The sequence below is a fragment of the Periophthalmus magnuspinnatus genome, chromosome 11, assembly GCF_009829125.3.
Source record: "Periophthalmus magnuspinnatus isolate fPerMag1 chromosome 11, fPerMag1.2.pri, whole genome shotgun sequence".
Lineage (NCBI taxonomy): Eukaryota > Metazoa > Chordata > Actinopteri > Gobiiformes > Gobiidae > Periophthalmus > Periophthalmus magnuspinnatus.
The window spans coordinates 16,459,066-16,478,972 of NC_047136.2; the positions used below are offsets into that span (position 1 = coordinate 16,459,066).

The window sequence follows — 19,907 nt, forward strand, 5'->3', positions numbered from 1 at the left end:
CAGCACCCACTATCACCCAGCCACCACCAGGACCCCACCCACCCAGCACCCAGCCCCAGACACAAAGAGCCCATGGTTGCCAAGTCTGCTTATTCATAGCGGCTTATAGTGGCTTCTTTTTTGGAAAGTTGCTTGCAAATTTTGCATTTTTTTGTGTTTGCACCAGGGTGGCTCTTTACTTTCATAAAAGAGGTGATTTTTTTTTGTAATCATTTTTTCAGTTTTGTTTCATGTTGATAGATTGAATAATGACCAAATGCAGTGTATAATGACCAGAGAATAGAGTACCCAAAAGCAGAAGCACAAAGTAGTAGTTCAAGAAATGATTCAAGTAATTGGGAAGAGTACTACTCAAGAAAGTGTGACTTAAAGATAACTTTCAGGATATAACATATGAATCATAATTTGAAGTGAATGTAATTTCAAGGAGAAAATGCATAAAATCTGCTATTCTGCTTGTGTTTAAGGTAAAGCTTTTGACACTTGCAGACTTACTCACAGTGGAAAAAACAACCAAAATTTTTATGCAAGTAATATACTCAAGTTGGAGTAACAGTATGCTGCTAGAAAAGTGCTCTGAAAAGTACAAATTCTTTAAAAGGTTACTCGAGTAAATGTAATTGAGTAAATGTAACCGAGTACTACCCACCCTGGGTAATGACTGAAATACAAACATGTTCATGTTTTGACTTGGTCACTTGTTGCTCTCTGAAACTCTGTCAACTCCGATAAAGCCTGTGTATAACCATAACACTGCTTTAAACAGGCACTTATGTCTCTCTTTGAACTGTGAGTGAGGTTACATTTACTCAGTAACATTCACTTTTAATAAAATTGTACGTCCTGTTTTGGACTGCATACTTTTACTATTCTGGGAGTCCCTGCTTAGACTGCTGCCCCCGCGACCCGGCCCCGGATAAGCGGAAGAAAATGGATGGATGGATGGACTTTTACTATTTTACTATTTACTTCAGTAATATATAGTGTAACAGTACTCTTACTTAAGTAAAAGATGGTTACTTTTAGTAAACCTTTATGTTCACAATATGAAATGATTTGAACATTTGTGTAATTTTTCAGATCACAACTTTGTATTGTAAACAGTAGTGATCCAAAAAATTACTCAAATAAGAACAGAAAAGTATTTGGGGAAAACCACTACTCAAGTCACTTAAAAAGTACTTGTTGGGACTAACATCTGATTTATAATTTGAAGAGAATGTTCAAAACATTAAACATTAACAAAATCTGGCATTTTCAAAGGAAAGGCACAAAAATGAGACAAACTAAGGAGCTGTGCAAGAAACAGAAATGTTCAAATCATTTCATAAAGTTGACATAAAGCTTTGTCAGTTATAGACTTTCTCAAAGTGGGAAGAGTAACAAAAACTTTTACTCAAGTAAGAGTATTGTTATTTCAATAAAAATATGACTAAAGTAGGAATTAAAGTACGCTGCTAGAAAAGTACTCTGAAAAGTAAGATTTCTTTAAGATGTTACTCAAGTAAATGTCACTGAGTACTGAACACTACCTCCCTTTCTGCTTATTACCATAGAAAAAACAATAAACGTGTCACATTGTTGGGCATTTTACTGTATTTAAACGCATCATAAAAGTATTGACTTCTTGACAAAGGTACAAAAGTATATCATACACATCATACACGTATATTACAAACTGTACAGTCTATGAACACAATAGTAGCACCATGTTTGAAATCAGTGACACTCATAGTTCATATGTACACACAGGATGACTATGGCTGATGTGAGAGGACAGAGGGAAGACTGGAGCAGGAAGAGCACATTTCCTCTGTACAGGAGGCACAGAAGTTCATTATTACAGACTTTAATATTATATTGTACAACATATGATTTGATTGTATGGACATAGGTCGCCACAGGTGGTGCTTTTAAATTGTTTTAAAGAACACATTGTGCATTCATGTGGCTTTAAATCCCTTTAAAAATACTTTTGGTCACCTTGGGATACGTAGTTCACATTATCTAACTTAAATAATGTCTGCATTTAGAAAATATACTTTATAAACTTCACCTCCATTTCCAATGAGGCACTGGGGTATTGGAGCTCCCTCTGCTGTCAGCAAGGGGAATAAACATTTAGAAGGTAAACAAATTAAGTCCTTATCCCGGTGAATGCTAGTTTATGCTTTATGGGCTTAAAAACTGTGTAGGAGAAATCTGGAGTTTGATCTACGATGCAACTTAATGGGCAAAATGTGAACGGCGCAATTTTAAGGTTCAGAGAAGACAACTTTGGATTAATGGATTGATAAAACAAGCACGAATGAAGCATAATACAACTCCAGGTATGACTTTGATGAGGGCACAACACTATAACATGGTTAAAAGATCAAAAAAGTCTTTTTGCATCGTATCTGTTCTTTAAGATTGTTTGGGCTTAAAGTTAGGCTGACACATTTAAGTAAAAATTTGAATGAAAATCTCAATGCACAGTAATTTAATTTTTTTTTTTTTTTTTAACTTCAAATACATATCCTTCCAAATAAGCAAGTATCAAAGCACAAATATTTTACATTTGGACCTCTTGTCTATAGGTGTGCTATTTTTTGCCACACTTTTTGCCTATAGATTTTTTTCTCATCTAAATACAGTATAATAATAAAAAATAATTGTCAATAAAAATCATATCAACATGCTTTATATTATACACTTTATTAGTTCAAGCTCAATGCAGCTAGTTCCAAAAGTAATACCTGAATGATTAAAAAAAACTACGGTGATGAAAACATTTTTTTCAAGATAGAAACATGGCTCTTCTGTCAGTCAACCAAAAGAGGAAGCAAATAAATTCTCCTACCCTATAAAACATGAAAAAATACATAGAAAAAAATTGTAAAAAAAATTGTAAAAAAAAAAAAAAAAAAAAAGCAAAAACGATATTGCACAGATTTGAACAACTGCTAAACGTCTTTATGTACATTTCAGTCTGTAAACCTTGGCATGTCAGCGCCTCTTCTGATGGTAGTGCTGTCCAGGAATCTCTCACAGGGAAACTCCATCAGATCTCTGTCCTCCAGCGGGGACAGTCTGGCCACCCCACTGCTTTGATACGAGCTAAAATCTGCAGCCACCGCCGCCGCCATATTGGATGCTCTGTACTGCCTCCTGGTCGAGTACATGTGCCGAACGTGCACCGCTGATTTCCTCTTCTGCAACTTCCTCTTTAAGCCCCTCCCCAACCACACCAAACCAATCATGAGAAAGAGTATAGCATTGATACCTAGGGTTGCTATAGTGACTAAATACAAATCAAGAGTTAGGGGTTTTGTTTTGGCGTTTTCGGGTAATGTTACCAAGCCTGCGCAGTGATCTCTTGGCGCGACTTCACAAATGGATCCGCTGACTACTCCTTCGACGCAAACCATGTACGTGACATCAGAGCTGAGTTCTTTAAGCGTGATATATTTGGCGCTGCTGCGGGCGTAAACATAGCGTGGAAATTTGTCAATAGTTCCAAAACGGTCAAACAAAATCCTAAAGTGAATTTCCCGATGATTTGCGACTTGACTTTGTGTATAGTGATGGTAATCCTTCGTAGACCAGTGAACTCTTACAGAAGAGGAGGTAATTTGGTCCACGGAGACATTGAGGATGAAATTTTGGTTGAAGATGCAAGGATCGGTGATAACAGGTAGGTCTAAACGGAGAAGATCAAAATTCCCATCGGATTCTGAGACGTTAGTTGGTGTAAAGCTGTTGATTCCATACAAACTTGTTGTGATTGATGGAGGGTCTGTTGTGGGAATTATCTTAGACTTTTGCTTGCTTTTGCGTTTTCTCCCTGCAGACCTGGGAACAGGCTGTGACCTTACCAGACGTGTGTCGCTGTTCTCAGATGTTTCTTCTAAATTTGGGCCACTCTGATCTCCTTGGACTTCTTCCACTACTATGAGTTCTACATTTGAGTTAATTCCAAATTCTTCTGCTTGCTTTACCATGATTTCTCCAGCCCGGCTCTCCTCAGGTGCCCTTGGACCCTGACACAAATGAGTCCAGTTGCTAATGCTCTGTAGCTGCGAGGTATTCACATAGTCTAGATATTTACCTCTTAGCGATACCGGATAATGACATTGAACAAAAACTGACAAAAGTCTACCAAGCGAGTGTGCTTCCGTCATCCATCTCTGTAGCTCCTCCAAGCGACAGTCACATGTCCAGTTGTTGCCATGGAGATCGAGATCGTAAAGCCGGGTGTTAAGGGAAAAGCTGTCACCAGATAAACTAGTTAGCAAGTTATTTTTAAGCTTCAACACTTTGAGATATTTCAGACGGGAAAACGCCAAGGAATCCACTTTGGCAATGCTATTCCGGCTTAAATCCAGCTCTTCTATGCTTTCCAAGGAGTCTAGCGTTCCAGCCGGGATTTCCTCCAGCTTGTTCCCATCAATCAACAATTCCCTAAGGCCCGACAACCCTTGCAGAGCCCCGCTGTCCAGACGCGATATCCGGTTATTGCTAAGAGCTAGCTTGGATAATTTTTGGAGATTCTGAAAGACGCCTTTAGCCACATGTTGGATTTCGTTGTCAGACAAAAGCAGGGTGGTCAGAGCTTTCAGTTGGGAAAATGTGAGAATATTCCGAAGCACTTTCTGCTTATTATGGGATAGATTTAGAAAACGCAGGTTGGAGAGCTTGGAAAAGGCATGCGGGTGGATGTGTTGCAGCTGGTTTGATTCTAAATGCAGATAATGCAAGTTTGTTAAGCTTTTAAAATCTGTATCTTTCAAAACTTGTAAGCTATTTCCATCCAATCTTAGTTTCACAAGATTGTCCAAATTGGCAAAAAGTTCTGGTGGGATTTTCTTGATTTCATTGTCATTCCCATAAAGAATTGTCAGTTTTCTCAATGGTTGCAGTGTTCCAGGAGGTATGGATGATAAAATATTATGTCCCAAGTATAGCTCTTCTAACTTAGATAGCTTTTCAAATGCTTTTGGATGGATGTTTCGGATTTGATTGTATTGCAAGTTTAGCCTTTTTAGATTCCCATACCTTGCCAAGTCATATGCAGAGATGTTAGTGATGAAGTTTCCGCCCAGGCTGTAGACTATGACATCTTCCGAAGTGAGTGATCCATCTCGAGGAATTTGCTTAAGTCCACGATTGGTACAGATGAGATGGATTGGATTTTGACAGTCGCAGCATTCCGGACAAAATGCAGATGACAAACAGGTGGAAAGCAATAGGATGACCCATACCAGAGCTGGGGTCGTTCCGGTATCCATCCCGTGAGAACTCCTGCCTACTGCAACATTCCCAAAAAGATCACGTATCCAGTTTAAAAGCTGAAAATAATGTCTCCATGGTTAGAGAGTTGGAGAAGGGGAGCAGTGAGTATCCAGAGCCCACCTCACTGCTGTGCTGAGGGGCTGTGAGAGGAAAAAGAATGGGGCTCCTCCCTGAAAAGCCCCTCCAACCCCCAAGGAGGTCATCTGCAGCCAATTAGAATACCGTGGAATACAGGCATACAAACACTGCCATGTGTTCAGAGCTGACATACTTTGCAGAGAAAGTGTCAAATGGTGTTGAGGAGTTTACAAGGCAATACTGTTAGAAAAACTGGGGAAATATGGGAGTTACTAAGTTAGTAAGATAGTAACTACTAAAATACTTGCTCAATATTGATTCCAATAGCACAATTATAATTAAAAACACTCTTTCTTTAGACAATAAAATCGATTTTCATCATTATTTTCAACATTTATTTATCCTAACAATTGGATGTTGTCTGTATGAAAGCAGCTGGTCACTTTGAAATTTCCTTTGGGATTAATAAAGTTTCTATCTATCTAAATCATAGTGCTTTATTTTATATTACCATGTGGTCTTATATCTATGTAATCCCTCAGTCGTCCAGGTAGTTCCATAGTGGTATATAGCATATATTATTCTATTTGGCCTTATACTTGTTCTGATACAGCTCAAGATCATTTTACAGCTGTTCCAGAAAGGTTTATTTCTGTCCTGTGAATGTGACTTTTTTAGTATCAATATCTGTTAATATAAGTATCTAGTTTCAATATTATCTTAGTATCAATTAGTATCTGATTTTCAATACTTTTGACAACCCTGGACAAAACATAGACTAAACCAGGACTACTATTGGAACAAACAACTCTGGGTTATTTTGACGGAGCACTTTGAGTTATTATTTTAACCCAGTTTTGTGGGTTCTTTTTTTCTACTCAATTCTGAGTTATATTTATACACTCTGATGGGTTAATTCTATCCATCCTTATAATGACCACCACAGTGGCATTTAAAAAAACATTTATTTTTAAAAGGCACTTTAAAATAAATAATTACATTTAAAACATGTCTCAGCATTAACAGCAGCATATTGATTCAGCAGTAGAACTGTCCATGTTGTAGATTGTTCTTGTTGTAGATTGTTGTTAACCTGTTAACTCAGAATTTGAGTTAAGCAAAAAAAAAATAAATAAAATAAAATAAAAAAATAAATTTAAAAATCAATTAATAATAATAATAATAATAATAATAATAATAATCTTAAACTGGTTTGCAGTGGTTCAAAGTTATTAATCATTGACTTTATGCATTCCGAACATCCTAATAATTCACCACAATGGGTTTGCTGTCACAGTAATGCTAACAACAACTAGTATGCTTACAGCGCACTTACTGATTAATGGACAATAAAAGGCTTTATAATCCCATACAGATATTATACAGTGAACTTTTTTGACCTCAAGACCTGTGTATACAATAGATCTACTGGGCAAATTTTGGTCAGATACAAGGAAAGAAATGTGTACAGGAATAATATAATAAATATAATTAGTTTATTTGACAGGGACAATGTGCAAAAACATTAAAGATGCTTTACACCAGATTATAGCTGAAGCTAGTTTCCATCTGTAGTCCTTGAGCAGGTGAGAAATACAATATAAAATGTAAGCAATATAATCAATACACACTCACACACTACAAATGACCAATTATTACACAATAAAATTTTACAATAAAATCTCACTGAGACTATATCATACCAATTACCATTCTTAATGCTGACACTGCAATAGAGTTTAAGATATTTTTAGCGTTTTGTTTTAGTGTTTTATTATAATTTTTAAACAAAACTTTTTTTACACTTTCAGTGTAAAAATGACTAAGTTGTGCTGTGAGATAGTCTAGTTGCCCTTTGCTGAATGTCCGTCTATACTCTTGACCTCCATCTCAAGTGTATAGATTATTTGTACTGTAGTTTGTCTGTTTTGTTGAAAATATAATGTACATGATAGTTTTGTGTCATCTGACATCTTTATCATATTGTCCAAAAGTGTATTGACTTGTTATGACTTATCCTCTGGAAAGACACACACGGACCAGATGTGCAGAGACACAGGTACTCCACATACGCACATGGAAGGAGGGAGCGAGGGAGAGAACTGTGAGAAGGAAGAGAGAGGGCAAAGAGAGGGGAGAATAGAGAGAGAGAGGAGAAAGAAGTATGAGAGACAAGGAGGAGAAAGGGGGGAGAAAGGGAGTAGAGAGAGAGAGAGAAAGGAATTGAGAGAGAAGTAAGTGTGTGTGTGTGGGGGGGTGTGGGTGTGTGTGTGTGTGTGGGTGTGTGTGGGTGTGTGTGTGTGTGTGTAGTGAAGGTGGGGGTGGTTGGTGAGGGTGCATGAGAAAAGGAAGGCATTTTGACCGAGACCCTCTTCTTTCTGCGCTGAGGCCTGGGATCTGCTCTGAGCTGGACTGGGCTCCGGCAGGAAGTCCCGCCCACACTGTCCCCAGAGGAAACGAGTTTAAAAATGCACACCACTCGATCTTTGAACCACTGCAGCCCGGGCCGAACCCTGGTGTTTGTAATGAAGTTATATTTATGATGTAAGCTTCATGGGCGGTCTTCAGTGTCTCATCAAGGCTCTTCTCACACAATTGTTCAATTTGAAAAACTTAAATGACAGATACTCTTGTTTTACTTATTATTATTTGGTTTGGTGGGATAGTTTTTGTGGTAAATATTCATCATATTTTCAGTCAAGTGGCAGAAAAAAAACTTGAGAAGAAAAGTACAAAAATACAGGAGGTAGCCCTGCCAGAGTTCTAAAACTGAATCTTTATAGTCATCAACACCAAAAGATTCCATCAAGTACATCATTTATTTTATGGTTGCTAGGTTATGTTTACACCTGTGTATGTCACATCTTCTGCCTGTGTCCAAAAGTAACCTAAAATTATAAATTTCACCAAAATTGTCCATGGCAGTTGCAAATTGTGACCATTCAAATTGCAACTAACGATTATTTTGGTAAGTGGTTATTTCAGTGATTATTTGTTCAGTTAATTGTTTTGTTCCTAAGTCATAAACCTCTTCTCTCAGCACATGGCATGTTGTGGAGTTTGTGTATAGTTCAGATTACGATTATTCCATTTCTAAATTCGCTGACAGTTAAATAATGGATTAGTTGCAATTAATCATTCAACTTGTTTCAGCCCGACTTGCAGCCATAACTTCTATTTTTGTTTAGGGTGTATATGACAAAGAAATATAAAGTCTGTGTCGTTTGGAATGTTTAGTCGTTTAAAATAGTAGACAGCACCGAAGAGGAAGTGATCCCAAAGACACGGGGGTTCCCTAGGGGCTGTTCGAACCATATCCTATTCAGATTGAAGAATGTGATGATGTCATACTCCCAGATGGGACCCAAGAGACAGATTTTCCTATTGATTACATTGCACTTTCCAATGAAATATCCAATAGATAAATTCACAAATGCTGAACCTGATCATTTCTATTTTTAACTAGACCCAGATTTTAGTCCCCATAATGTGATGAATACCCACCCACACACACATCGTACATGAGAACAGACTGAGGGTGATGTCAGAGCAGAGCGACGCCTCAGAACGAGTGTGAGACATAAGGAGAAGTCTTTATGGACCTGGATGTGGACTCCCACCATGTTTGTGTGAGTCCACCTCATGTCCTATAGACCTGCACATGTCCTGACCAGCCCTCGTCCAGCTCTGCTCTTGAGTCAGCGGGTATATTTACATGGTCCACAAAATCCATGTGATGGAAACCAAAGTCCATCGGATATAATCAGATAACCCAATCAAATCTGATTTTGGTGTGTGTTTCCATGAGAAATCTGATTTTCGCAAACATCCTGTGAAATGTGCTGGTTAATCAATTGATTTTTAGAGTAACTGACAAAGTACAATGAATTTTAACATAACTCTTTCAGTCATTAACATTCTCTCATCAGGCTCTGCAGGATAGGCTCTGTGCAGAGTAGCAAACAGGCTAGCTCACTGTGTCTCAAAGCTAACAGTCAATTTTATTAAATTCATAAAATATAAAATAAACAACCTATTAAAATTCAAATGAATCAAAAATAAAAACTACTCAATTATTTTTATTTGTAGAATACTTCAATTTGTGGTGTTATTTTAATATTTATTGTCCCTCAAAATTAGCATTAGTATTAGCATTTAGACACAAACTTTTTGACACACAGAAGTGTCCTCTGGTGAAGTATTCATTTTATTTGTGTCCTGTTTAACATGTTGCCAGTGACTAACGTGGGTCTGCAAAATCCTCATAGAGATACAACTGGACAGGAAGTAGTGATGCTAACAGTGAGGCTGCCAGGCGCCTTTGTGCACAGAGCCTATTGTCAGTGTCAAAATGAATTCAATTTAGAACAACATTCTATTGCATGTTTTTTTTAAGCTTTGCAGTTTTTAGCACAGGTTGCTGACAAGAACCGTCTAGCCACATACTAGTATATTGCTCAGCAGAACAACCAAAACATTGGGAGAAAATAAATTTCCCGCTTTTAAGATTGTTGTTGAAAGACATACATGTGTAAGCTAAAATCTTACCATACCTAATACCTATTTTATCAACTCAAACACCTTGTTAAAAATGCAATAGGACTTATAGTGCAATACAGCAGTACATGCAATATGAATGAGTGCAATATAATACAAGTGTAATACAGTTGAATAGTGTTTGAAATGTCTGCTGTTGTCCAGTTTAACTAGCTTGTTACTGTTAAATGTTTGTACTAACATGATACTTTAATCAATTGACTTTTATGAAAATAAAATAAATGTGACCAAAGCAAAAATATTTTTTCTAGATTTTGGTTTCCATCACAGAATTGCAATTGCACTCAGGGGACATGCCTTTAGTTTATTTTCTCAGTTTAAGCTTCAAGATGTTGTGATTTGACCCCTGTGACCTCTCCTGATGTGAGCCATGTGTGCAGCCCTACACACACTGATAATGACAGATGGATCCTGGACACTTTTGGTGCAGTCCAGCTTTAGGCTCTAGGCTTAGAACAGAGGAATCAGAGGAGACAGAGGAGGTAATGGGGAGGTAGACTGGTGTGTTTGGGTGAAGTGCAGACAGTGGGGCTATGCTGACATTCAATAAAGTACTAGTGTTTATGCTGGTGTGATACAGTGTACAGTTATGCAGACAATGGCTAACAACAATGTCAGGTTTAAAGTGTACTTGGGTCATATAACTACTATGTGGGCATAGTCATTGAATATGCACTTAACTGTTACTTAAAAACACACAAGAAGCAGATAGTGATAAAACATACAATTTGTGCATTTACACCAAAATAAAAGTATACAATTTATTTAATATTCAGGCAAGAAATTGAATCTTGTTTGTTTTTCTCACTTAAAAAAGACTTTTTAGAGCTTTTAACCATGTTATAGTTGTTTCCCCATCTCAGTTACCGTCTCAAATGTTTGAGTAATTTGTCTTCTTCTGTATTCAAGACATAATCTACCCCTGTTTTCATCATCACTGGTACACACCCACTGGTCTGTACTGTTCTCTGTTCTTCTACTCGGTAGTGTGATGTGTAGCTATCCATTGGAGAGGTCGATAACTTTCCAGCCCTTTGTTGTGATGACATTTAACGGGACGAGATTATCAGCTCTTTTTTTTTTAAATTATCACATTTTAGATCAATATTTTGATTTAAATTGTCCAAAACACCATCATGATTCATGAGTGTCATAGATTATCACTATGTATCAGAAAAAAGCACAATACGTCTTCATTAAAGGTTGTGTCACATACATACTTATTAATAATGTCCACATAGGGTCAGGCTGTTGAGGTGCCCTTTGGCAATACTATGGGAAAAACAAATGCTTATTTGGACTATGTGAAGCCTGAAGCCTGGGCTCCATTTAAGCTCTGGTTGCCAAAGCCCTTCTCTCAGACTCACTCATTCTCATACATTTCTGTGCCCTGACATTTGAACTACCAAGACTAAACTCATTCAACACAGTCACTGCAGAGCTTCATTGTGGTAAGCAAAATTGCAAAATTGTTAAGAGGGTTCTGTGTTTGATTCCAGGACCATATGGGACATTTCTTTTTTATGTCACCAAAAACATTTAGGACCTAGTGTCGAAAAAGTCCAACTTTAGACCAGGGTCAGTACTGTTTCAGTCCTGGGCAGCACGATGGCTGAGTGACTAACACTCATGCTTCACACCAAAAAGGTTCTGGGTTAGATCCCTGCCCAGGCCTTTCTATGTGGAGTTTACATGTTCTCCCTGTGTCTGGTTGGGTTTCCTCCAGGAACTTCGGTTTATATGCACAATAGGTAGAATTCTCCAGCTGTTCCAAATGGTCCTTTCCTAACCAAGACTAGCTCAAGATCTCGAGACAGGTCCCTGAGAACTGCACTTCACTGCTCCTGAAGAGATGACTAGGGGTCAGATGCAGAGAACAAATTTCCCTACAGGGACAATAACGTCTATATTAAACTGTACCCTAACCTAGTTTAACTGGTTTAGTCTTGGTTTACTCTGCATATAAGACCTTCGAAAAATGGCTTTGTGACCTACATTGATGATCCAGAGTCAGATTTTAGGAATAATTGCAAATAAGTACAGAGAAGTGGGCAAAGATAGGGGGTAGGTGAAAAGAGAAATTTTATGAGCACTCAAATGTAGGACAATACAGAATTACTCAAAATTGCATGAATTAACAACACCAAAAAAGTTTATTTTGCGTGATCGCTTTGCTTAGAATATTCCACAGTATACCATCAAAGTCATATTTTGTATTTATTAGAGATGATAATACTGCTCAAAAATGTCTTGAAAAAGCATGCACTGTTACCATGAGCGGGGAGGGTCCCTTGAACTATTGAAGTCACATGTCTCCACAGAGTTAGTTTAATGCAATGCCATGGAAACTGGCAAGTAACATACCCTGTACCAGAAAAGTGACATAGTGCAAAATAGTGTAAAATCACCAAATGTAGGTCAAATATTAAACATAAAAAAATTTCAAACAGAAACAGCTTTGCAGAGGAAGGAAACAGGAGATGAGTGAGTGAACACAGCTGTTGTAATCATCAGGCCTTCGGTGCACATACAATAACTGTTCGGGGATATCACGTTTCACACATGTTTAAAGTACAGTCAGTGTATTGTGTATTTAGTACTTTTGATTGGCAGAGGTGGGTAGTTACATTTACTTGAGTAACTTTTTATAGAAATGGTACTTTTTTTTGAACATCTGTTTTTTGCACTGCTCCTTCAGATATGATTTAGTTTATTTCATTTTTGCAGTCTGTTATTTAAAATACCACATTTGTGCAGTATTTAATGTTTTATCCTTCCAGTTACATTAACTTGCTTACTTATAGTAGTTTTCCCAAATACTTTTCCCAATACACTACTTTGTACTTACGTAATATTATTTTGAAGTCATGTTACTCTTATGTGAGTACAATTTTTTGGCTACTCTGCCCACCTCTGCTGATTGGTCTTGTACATTTACAGAGAGAGGGGGCAGCCTTAACCTCTGTTGCCCCCTCCACCTGGTTCCCATTGGGGAGGGGGGAGGAGCAGGGTGGGCGGTGGAGGTCAGCCGTGTTACACAGAGACGTCCTGTAAGTACAAATGGAAACAGTATTATAAACAAGAGCAGTGCTGGAGGCTTCATGCACAATAATGATGAGGAGAAGGAGATTGGGTCATGGACTGGAGACACATTTCACTGATCTGAAGCTCGTGTTTGGAGTTTAAGTGAAGCTGAGAGCAATCAGGAAGAAGAAATGTGTTTTGTGTCCTTCTAGTTGTAGCATAGAATGACAATTGTGTATCTTTTAGATAGATCACCATATTACCTTTTATTGTTTTGAAAGTGCTAAATTCAGATTCCTCAGAACTTCCAAAACAGTAAAAGAACTTAAAAATCGATCCTGAAACACATGGGGGGCCAATGCAGTGATTTTAAAACCGATGTAATGTGGTTCTGCTCTGTTCCCTCTGATCCTAGTCAGGACACCTGCTGCAGAATTTTATAATAATTCTAAACCTGAAATATTATTTTTGGAAAGACCAGAAAGCAGGGTATGACAGTAGTGTATTCAACTGGTGATGAAAGCATGCATCAGCATCTCCATGTTGGCCCGAGAGAGAATGAGGCAGACTCTGGTTTTTAGGTGATAAAAAAATATTATTGTGATGTTTTTAATATATGGGATAAAAGTCTCTCCCGTTGAGCCTCAGTACTGACGACTGAAACCTCAGTTTTGTCCTGGTTAAGCAGGAGAAAGTTTTCTACCATCCAGGATTTGATATTTGAAATGGAGTTTTAAGAGCATCCTTTGGCCTGGTGTCATCAGAAGATGTGGAGATCTTCTGCATAACTGTGAAAGTTAATTCTATGTCTTTCGATGACACCACCAAGAGGGAGCTTATACAGTTTGAAAAGCACAGGACCTAAAATGGAACCATGGGCTACACCACATATGAGTTTATGGACCTGGGAGGAGCACGTGTCTACACTCACTATAAATGTTCTATCTGTGAGATGGGATGTGAACCATCTGTAATTACTTACTTGAGTTATATATTTTACCCAAATACCTTTTTACTCTTACTTGAGTTTTTTTAAATTTATTTTATTTTTATTTTTTTTTGGACCACTCATTATACTTCTACTCTTTCTAGAATACTATACTTATTTTGGCTAGAAGAACTGTCTGGGGAGGGAGAAGACCAAAGCCATCAAAACCTTGAAATGAGCAGAAACATGACTCCACTTTTGTCATGTAAAAAGGAGGGAAACATTTGCAGAGCAGAAAGAGGGGTTAGCATGTGGAAAAAATTAGCTTTAGCCTAGCCGCTCAGAGGAGGGCAGAGGTACAAACTTTAGTGCTTTGATGTGAGCACTTTGAGGAGTTGTCTGCATCAACAAACTCAGCCACAATCACATAATGATACCACAATGGTCCACGTCGCATTGTCACGGCAACCAGCACCACAAAGATGAAAGAGGAGGGTAAAGAAGAGAGCAGAAGTCTGGGTTAGCATTGCTCACGTCTCCAGCTAATTGTACTGGTGGCTGTGAACATCTGCTTCATCTGCAGTAATAGCTCCCTTTTATTTGGAACTTTATCTCATTCATTCACTCCTCAGTCACCCTCTGATGATAAAATGAACATGAACGTAGCCACAGCTGCCCTGAGGCAACAGAGATGTGTCTGCCATTATATTACCAGCCATTTATTGAACTGCTTCTACAATTCAACTTTGCAGCTGTTGTCATCAGCATTCCCTGGGGGTGTGATCTTAACTGTGGGCTCTGCTCTGTCTGAAGCTCTGTTACACTTTAATCTGAGACATATTTTACCACAATCTGACCATTCAGAACTGACTTAGCTGGAACTACAACAGGTGACATGATTTGTGTTGTTAAACAATCCCGCTCACACACCTTTCACTTATTTTTGTTGAAAATCAAACACCTAAACAGATCCATGAACACTCGTATTGATCACAAAATTCTGACAATGAATTGTTTAAATACTTTTTGTATTTTTTCTTATTCAGACTAAATTAGGCAAGGCAAGTTTATTTGTATAGCACAATTTGTACGTAAGATAATTCAAAGTGCTTTACAGAAAAAGAAAGACATTAAATTCACAATACAACAAATCCAAAAAAAACAAAAAAACAAAAACAAATAATCATCATAAAATTAACATTAAAGGGAAAAAGTGCAGAGAAAAAACCTTTCAAACTTTAGTATTGTCTCCATGGTAGACATTTCACCACACTGTTGGTGTTCTACATGTATGTCACATGTAGAACACCCCCAGCTGTGAAGTGTCAATTTGAATAAACAAGGAACCATCTGCAATTTCAAGGTGCTGTAACTGTTTTGGTTGAGAATTGGCCATCTGCTTGTCTCCATGGGGAAGCTATTGCTTTTCCTGGAATGTTCCACAGTATGGCATCAGCCTTAATGACTCCTTGCATGGTGGTGGTGCCACCAGGACTAGTTAGAGGTCAGATTTGTAGAGAGACAACCTCACTGCAACGTTTTTGAGCAATAAAACTACTTTTAATTAAAAGAAGACAAGCAGTACTGGCGGCTCCTCCACCATCAAACAAACAACATACACAGGTCAGTGGGTTTCAGAATAATTAAACTGTTGCGCTGTTGCCATAAACTAAAAAATAAAATCTAAATTCTAAACAAAATAATATATGTTTTTGAATGTTAAAAAAGTCCTCAAAATGTCAAAAAGGAAACTGAAACCCATGAATAATGGGTTTAAAGGGCCTGCATTATGTTATTTCTGATCTGTTATCGTCCTCATCATAAACACACCTGGAGTTGTGTTTTGTTTCAGTCACACTGATTTAAGACACACATGCTTATTTAGTTGTTCTCAGAAAATACTGTTCCACCTTGTGATGTCACAGACTGGTAGTACAGGAGGAGCTCCACTGTGTTTTAAACTCCATACAACTTCACTAATCATTAAGGATCATTTTAGCCCTGGAATCTCTACTGAACACAAGGTACAAGGCATTTCAACTACCACTACATGACATCAAGGTGGAACAGAGCATTTTGAGCTTTGGAGATGTAGACTAATAATAACGGTTACTCAAACATGTGTGAATGAAACAAAACACAACTCTAGGTATGTTTTTGAGAAGGTAACAACAGTCTAAAATGGCTTAAAGCTTGATTTTGCAAAATATAGGACCTTTAAATTAGGCTATGACATTTCTTCCGTCAGATCTTTTGGGACATGTCTTGCAGTGAGATTAGTAACCAAACATTAATCAAAAGTACCTTCCCCTTACCTTTGTATATGTATAAAACTGCTCTTCTTAGATGTAGCCTACAGTTCTTTACAATAAACATAACACAACCCTGGATCTGTTAATTCTTGTCACACAGCTACTAAGCTCTAGCGCCCTCTGCTGTTCAAACTGATGATATCAGCCTCAGAATGTAGGCCACACAGACCCATGGAGAGTCCTAATGTAAACCAGCTTCAACTATGAGCTCACACTGGCAAGCATTATACTAACAAAAGGATCAAATGTGAAGGAAATATATGGAGCATTTGAAATAAACACTAAACTGCATTTCTTAGTTCATCACAAGGTTACAAAAATGTATCTTGTCCACTGAAAAGTAGAGTTTGTAATAATAACCTAATTACAATGAAAATAAAAATAATATCCAGTGCATAAGTAGACACTATCATATAACTAAGCTGAAAGTGTCTAACAAGAATCAGTAATTTCAGTATGCGTATGATGTGAAGAAACTGCCAATCATAATGCAGCAATCCATTATTACATTAAGACCTAAAGAAAACAAGGATCCTGAAAATCCTGCATCATACAGGCCAATATCAATTCAAAACATGGATTCAAAAGTTCTAGCAAATATTTTAGCAATGTGCCTGAATAAAATGATGCACAAACTCTTTCGATCAAACCTGCTTCATTCAGACAATGACAGTCCTGTTCCAATGTACGGCGGCTGCTCGGTATCTTACAGTATGTAGCATATAAACAAGACAAGGCTGCTGTCATTACACTGGACGAGGAGAAAGACTTTGATTGCGTTAAATGGATGTATTTATTCCGAACATTCAAGGAATTCTCATTCAAGGAAAACTTTATTAATTGGATTAAACTGTTCTATAGAAATCCACAAACTGCTTTCTTAATGAATGGAACAATATCTGAAACATTCTTGCTGGAAAGAGGCACCAAACAAGGATGCCCACTTTCTCCTCTTCTGTTTGATTTGATAATCGAGCCACTGACTAAATGTATAAGAATGAACAAAGAGATTTAAGGGTATAGAAGCAAATAACAGCTCTCACATGATATTGCTCTATGCTGATGATGTTCTTTTATTTTTGAGCAACTCCACAGAGTATATACCTTTATTAATCAGGACCATTGAGAAATTTAGGCAATTATCTGGCTACAAAATTAATTATGAAAAATCATTAACTAACTAACTAATTTTGTACCTGATTTTACAGTCTTAAAAAGTCTGTGTTAAGTTGTGCAAGAGAGTCAAATATAAAAATACACATTTATGTATTTATTTTTGTAAGTGGATAAACACAAGAGACAAAGCAAGTTAAGTGTATTGCCCAAGGACACAACCTCCTTATGCTCTGACTGGACCTGGGTTTGAACTGCCAACCTGTTGATTAGAGAGGGTGAATATTCTGCAGCTGAAGCCAGAAAACTACACTTTCAATAGCATTATTTATCTGTCATGAAGAAACATTGACTGTATATATAAGAGATATCAGTCAATATATTAGAGTCAAACCCACAACCCTTGCCAGGTACAGTAGTGGAAAAATTACAGAAAACTTGAACTCAACAAAACATACTGTAGGTCAAATACAATAAGAAGAATTCCTGCTGAATTTGTACTTAAAGCGCTTGTATCAGATTTTTTCCCCATGTATTTACTGATCTTGAGGTCAAAATAAGTCCGCTGTGTGCTGCCTGTATCTAATTATGAAGCATTTTATCGTCTGATAATCAGGAAGAGTGCACTAGCATGCTAGTCTTGTTAGCATTACCATTTAGGGACTGCAGATGGAAACTAGATATTTACCTATAATCTGTAGCAGAACATTTCTGTTTTTTTGTGCTTAATATTTTTATACAACGCTTTTCCACCTTCAAGGCACTCAAAGCACTTTACATCAAGAAACCACTCACCCATTCACACACACATTCATACAACAGTGTACACCAATACAAAGTTTTAAATCACAATTCTCTGACCCCGGCCAATCACATACAGTGCTGTTATCCGTGTTTGTAGGTAGCCTGAAGAAAGGACTGTATTCAGTAATAGTAAATGTAGCTAATTCCAATGACCAGAATTATCAGAATTATTTTCATTTACACATAGAAGTTTAAAAATGTACAAAAAAATACACTTACTCCAAAAATCTATTAAATCTACTTAATGTGAGCGTTTGTACTTTCAACCCCTGGCTAAGCAGCAATAAATGATAAAGCCATTGAGATAATTGAGTGAGTGGGATGCAGCACCCAGATTGGCCTGCTGATGTCAGTGTCCTCTACAGTCCACAGCTCATCTCAGAGGCACACGCGTGATCAGTTAAAGGAGGTAAAAATAGTTCTGTTTCATTTCAGTGTCACCATATGACTGCAACCTTCAGGTCAGGAGCATTATACCAAATTAAACACACCTGTGGGTGTGCGCTACGCAGCATATGAATGACGCACGTGCACCCACTCACCCTCTTTCTGTTCTTCTGGTTGTTTAGAGCTTATGCCAGTCAGCTTGAGTATTTTGCTGTTCTTCTCATGGATCATTGCTGATTTTGGGCTGCTCTGACTTTCTGTGAGAATTCTACTGCAGTTTGGTGAGGGTTTTTGCTCCTGTTTGCCAGCTGCAAGCTTTTGCTTGTGCATTGTTATGCTAACATTGCTCTCCTTGTAGTGCCATTGAGAGCATACTTTTGCCGCCTCCTGGTTTGGAGAGGTATCACAGCTCTCTGCTGAGGTTTGCTGTAGTTGTTGTAGATTCATTTCATCATGGCTAGGCACCACATTTAGTTGAGGCAGACTGTTTTTTCAGAAGCAGAAGATGCTGCTCTTATGGGTACCAGCTTTTCACCTGGTCATGTCTTTGGTCCAGCTGTGGAAGCAGCATTGGTTGAAAAGTGAATGTGCAGTCAGACCATCCACTGTCAGGGGCTCTTGTGGTTGGGTCCTCAGATGGCCCCAGAGAGACATGTTGTCCCCAGAGACGTCAGCCAATGGGTTAGGGTTTCTCACAGGATTTTTGAGGTGGTAGACAGAGCATTGTTTCCTGAATGGGCCAACAGAGGGTCAGTGCTTGTCCTCATGAGCACAGTGCCCAGGGTCCGCCCAAGTCTACTGAGTGTTCCCAACTATGCTCTTTGTCTACCGTCAAGTTTTTCAAGCACCCATCTCAGTTCTTGATGCCAGTGCCCCTCATGTCCATGGATGCTGAAGACCCTGGAGTGTAGCTACGGCCTGCAATTCAACCTCCTTGCTCCACATTTTCAACACGTTTTCAGGACAAAGGTGGGAGATAAGTCTCTTTCAGCAGTACTCACTGGCAAAATTTCTGCCTTGCTTCCCCTAAAAGGCTATACGCTCTTTGGATCCAAGGGAGGAAAATCAGGTGTTCTACTCACTGTACTTACTTGTCCTAAAGCGCAGTGGTGGTTTCCGCCTCATTTTCTGCCTCACATTAATCATCAGGGCGGTTTAAAGTCTCTGCCCTTGCATTCCAGGCCATGCCAGCTCCTTCTATGGGCCAAGTCAGACTGTCTCTGAGAGCCATGTGAGCAACGTTGCAGCTGATCTACATCCGAGGTGGTGGACCAGATAATGTACCGCTTCGGTCAGGCCTCAGTGGATCTTTTTGTGACAGAGGACAATGCTCATTGTCCGATGTGGTTCTCAATGACTGCACCACCAGGGCTACTAGGGACAGATGCCTGGCCTCAGGGGGTGCTATATGCATTCCTCACACCCTGTCC

General features: G+C 38.3%; 1 protein-coding gene across 1 annotated transcript; it reads right to left on the bottom strand.

Annotated features, from left to right (window-relative positions):
* Positions 1-1,589: 1,589 nt before the first annotated feature.
* On the bottom strand, positions 1,590-5,394 carry tril (TLR4 interactor with leucine-rich repeats). Its single transcript, XM_033975458.2, has one exon. It carries the CDS (start codon positions 5,268-5,270, stop codon positions 2,967-2,969), a length of 2,304 nt encoding a protein of 767 aa, XP_033831349.1. The 5' UTR covers positions 5,271-5,394; the 3' UTR covers positions 1,590-2,966.
* Between the last annotated feature and the right edge of the window lie 14,513 nt (positions 5,395-19,907).

Coding starts and splice junctions, on each gene's coding strand:
- tril (XM_033975458.2), bottom strand. CDS start 5,270: ATGGATACCGGAACGACCCCAGCTCTGGTATGGGTCATCCTATTGCTT.